Below are 4,547 nucleotides of genomic sequence, written 5' to 3' on the forward strand. Positions count from 1 at the left end.
AATTAAAATATATACTAGGGGGTTTGCGGTTAGCAAGATTAAATCTCATGATTAAATATGTATCATGTTTGGTTCATAAGATTGAACACTTCAACTTAATCCTAGATGGATAGTCTCATGATAATTAGTCATAGCCTCCCCCTCCAACTAAAATAATCTCACAATTTAATCATAGATGGATAGTCTCATGATATTAATCATGGCAACCGAACGCCACTTAGGAGTACTGTATTACTAGTATCAAATGGAGTACAGTATGCAATATTTATGTCAAATTATTTGGCAATTCCTATTTAATAGTACTATATGTTAACATAAATATAAATACGTTGTTTTTTCATAGTAATATATTTTTTTGTTACATTTAAAAAGTGTGTTTATATTTTGTTTGTGAGCTAGATTTATGTGCATAAGGATTCAGTAGTATGGGGTCTGATTGGGAGAAACAGATTCATATATTCTTAACTAAAGGTCCATAATTCAAATTTTGATTTTAGGTATAAAATACTAAAAATAGTTTAAATTTTACAAAAGATTGAAACCCCAGTCCCAAGGGCCCTCCACATTCCCAGGCCGATAGTACTGTGAGGGATGTTCAATCAGGGTACGCAATGATCCGTTAAGGGGGAGGGTCGTAACCCACTGTCCTGCCAGAGGCCCACCTCCCAAGGTCTCGCACTTGTGCCCTAGAGATGTTGCAACTACACGACACTAGTGATAATAGATCCTTGGCTATTATTTCAAATTTATCCCTTCGGAATCAACTATGCTGCCGTAGAAGCTAAAAATAGTTTAAAATCTTTAAATAAACTGTACTCCATATTAGTTTGAGATGCATACAAATCGTAAAATGAATTAGTAATTGGGATCATTGGTGAATGCCATAATCTCGAAACAAAAGAAAAAAGACTATATGCTGGTACCAATTTAATTTCGATTTTATATTAAAAAATTGCGTTGTAGAGAAAAATACATCTTTTGTGACATTGATTTATATAGTAAGGTATATTCTATCAGATAAATGTTCTTGCTCATTTTTATTAAGAAAGCAACTTTTCATTATAGTTATATTGGGGCAGTGAAAGCCCTAAAATAAGGAGTTTTTACACACATTTTCAAAACAAAAAAAACAGCCCACTAAATAGATGAGTGTAAAATGTTGCTGCTTTTAAGGTGATTTTGTGTGTCACTAACTAGGAGTAAATAGTAACGCTTCATTAAATAGAAAAAAACTAGTTTCCTTTTTTAAATATTTTAATAGCGTTTCCCCATTTTTAAGGGAAGTTGGTATTCAATATTCGTCGCCTTTTTCGTGAAAAACTGGTGGCGATCACATCTTTTGTTTATTTCTTTTTGTATATTATCTTAAGTGGGGCTTAAGATAGACATGAAATATCCACCAATCAAAATATTTGTCATGGCATTTTAAACGTTAATGATAAATTAGTAGTGGTAATAATTAAAAAAGAGCTACTATCTCAGTGTGGAAGAGAACGGAGGAGTAGACGGTGGAGATTAAAAACAGGGGAAAATTGAGTTATTAAAAAAACAAGTGTGTGCCCACCAGATTTTTTTCCTTTAAAAATCTAAACTTTAAGCTCTAGTAGTAGTAAAATTTGAAATTAAGATCTTTAGCGTTTATATTTTATCTTAATTATATTTTACTTTAAAAGAAAATCAATAAGTTTTTTAATACTCTATCTACTCCTATAATGCTATAACTAATAACCACTCCTACAATAATTGAAATTATCAATCTATAAATAAGAGGAAAAGCGTGTAACCGATTAATCTTTTTTTCATTTTCTTTTACTTTGCTTATGAATTGATATTTAGCAAACTATAGACTATAACGATATTACACCTATCAGAGAAAAAAGTGAAGCGATAACACCGTAAACCTATATGCAAGACGTGGATATGGCACGCGATTTAATTAATGGAGTAGTACTTTATACTCCTTCCGTTCCGCTATTAGGAGTCTCGTTTGTAGGCGGCACAGATTTTAAGAAATGTTAAGAAAAATAGATGAAAAAAAGTGAGTGGAATAAGGATTTCACTTGTATATAGTAGTATTAGTTTTAAATGATAAGTGAGGGGAATGTGTTAGTGGAAGTTGAGACTCTATTACCATTTATGTTAAAAGTGAATCGGGATTCCTATTCGTGGACGGACTAAAATGGAAAAACGGAATTGGCGTTCGGAGGAGTAATATCTATATTTTTATTGACAATTGAGTACATTTTCTTTAATTAGGAGTTATTTAGTCAAAGGATAAGATCGTGATTTGATTCCATATATTTATTGGTTCGAGTCCACGTCGTTGTCTATATTACTTAGTCCAGCTTAAATAAGTACTCTAATAATTATCAATAAGTAGTATTACAACGCCACTAGTTTTTTTATAATTATCTGTGGGGTTTGGTTTCGATCCAAATATAAAATATTTTTTGTATCTTCGCATTCCATTGCAAGTTGCAACAATGTTAAAATTCTATAAATTATAAAATACTATTACACAATCCATTTTAAAACTCCCTAAACAAATAAAATTTCATCCAAAACGTTATCAGTATTTTAAGCAACAACGTACTTACATTAAATCTAGAAGCCTTCTACAACATACACTATCATATACATATTGAATTTTTCAACGATCTAATAAGAAATATTTGAATTTTGAAGCATCCAAAATAATCGGCAGCCTCCATAGAAAACCTCAAATTTGTATATACAAAATTACAAAATTTGCAATAGCAATTTTCCCCATATATCACTAAAAACCAAATAAATCCAAAATAACCACAAAATAAACATCTTAATCAACACCTAACCTATTCAGTCGACCCGACCCGACCCAAAAACCCATATTCACATTCAATGAGTCAGAAAAAAGCATATTTACAGCCGGAAAACTTAGAACCATACTACGATAAAGGCTGCACGACCCGAATCATAACCCAACCCAACCCAACCCGACACCGATGTTCACTTGCACAGCTCCGAAACCCACCCGATATCAGGCACCGAACCCGCCGAATCTCCATGCCCGACCCGATACAACGAGTTCTCCTTACCGAGCTTCGAATAGATCCTCTCGCGGAGCGCCCGACCCGACTCGACCCGCTCCATCGCCGGCTCCTCCTCGCAAGAACTCTCCCACAGATCAAACGCGTTTATCCCGGGCCGGGTCACAGCCCTGATAGGAGTTGCAGGAAGACTCCGGAATCCGGGTCGGATCTTCGACGGGCTGCAAGGCGACCCGTACCCGCCGCCCCAGGACGGTGGGCTCATGCTCAATCCCATCCCGAGCCCTAATTTCATCTTATTATTGATCTGCATACCGCGAATCGACTCGGTGAGCTGACTCATCGGAGACTGCGGCGGCGACGCTGCCAACGGAGACGTCGGCGGCGAGTACCGCGGAGAGGATCCGATCGTCACAGACCGCGGCGATTCGTCGGCGGCGTACGGCAGGATCCTGAGCTGCTCCGGCATGTGCGCGAAGAAGCAGACGCGGCGGCGACAGTGCGTCCCGTCCTTGCACGGCTGCGTGCGGTAGCGCGCGGGGTGGAGCCAGCACTCGAACACGCCGTGCGCGTGCTCGCACGCGTCGCCCCTCCTGCACGCGCCCCTGCGGAAGTCGGGGCACGCGCTGCCGGAGTAGTGGTGCAGGCGCGGATCCCGCCGCCGCGCCTTCTCCCCGGGGTGCGCGAACGGGCACTCCGTCCAGTCGTGCGACCGCGCCCTCGCACACCGCTTCACCTTGAACTCGTACATCCGGAACTCGTCGCACGAGTACGCGTCCACCGGAATGTCGAAATCGTCATCTTCCGGATCATCGGCGGCGAAATCCTCCTTGTTGGAAGGGAGGTAGCGCTGCAGCGCGGCTAGGGCGACGTCGTATTGAGAGACATCGGCGTGGATGGCAGGAGACTGAATGTGGGGCGTCGGATTCTGATCATCGAGGTAGGGATCCCAATTAGGGATTTGGACGGTTGGATTTGTGCGTGGAGGATCGCTGATCATCATCATCATCATTGTGTTGAGGGAGAAGTGAAGGTGTAGCTCAGTCTCTGGAGTGGCGCTGTCATGAATTCCATGGATTTGCATGCCAAGATCCTATATATACTGCTTTGTTAACCGTGGTTAGGGGGCTTGGTTAACTGCGGTTGAGGTTTCTGTTAACTGTGGGTTAGTTAACTAGTGGAGTACTACTAAAAGTGGATCTCTTTTTTGGGGAGTTAAAAGGAAAAAGTATAAAAGAAAATGGAAATATTGATAAATAAGATTACTTAATATTGTATGCTTGTTTTTGACTGGGAGTTTTGGATCTCTGTGGGTCCGTGTATTTTTAATAAGGCCGACTTAATCCAAACAAGCGATTTTAATAGTTTTCAAATAACAATATTTGCTTATATAGAGGTTGTTGTAGTAATATTTTAACACTTGTTGATAAATTAGTTAAAACCTTATTGTTTATATTAAGAATTTATTTTCATATAAAGTACGAGCATATTTTAGAAAGTGTAGTGTCTGTGTTTTGC

General features: G+C 39.2%; 1 protein-coding gene across 1 annotated transcript; it reads right to left on the reverse strand.

The window, feature by feature from the left end:
- Positions 1-2,677: 2,677 nt before the first annotated feature.
- Positions 2,678-4,128, reverse strand: LOC121785089 (zinc finger CCCH domain-containing protein 20-like). The gene has a single exon (XM_042183441.1). The coding sequence runs from the start codon at positions 4,111-4,113 to the stop codon at positions 2,989-2,991; it is 1,125 nt and encodes a 374-aa protein (XP_042039375.1). The 5' UTR covers positions 4,114-4,128; the 3' UTR covers positions 2,678-2,988.
- Positions 4,129-4,547: the final 419 nt, after the last annotated feature.

Source organism: Salvia splendens, chromosome 21 (assembly GCF_004379255.2).
Source record: "Salvia splendens isolate huo1 chromosome 21, SspV2, whole genome shotgun sequence".
NCBI lineage: Eukaryota > Viridiplantae > Streptophyta > Magnoliopsida > Lamiales > Lamiaceae > Salvia > Salvia splendens.

Bases quoted from the DNA above. Each gene is read 5' to 3' on its own strand.
- LOC121785089 (XM_042183441.1), bottom strand. From the start codon at position 4,113: ATGCAAATCCATGGAATTCATGACAGCGCCACTCCAGAGACTGAGCTA.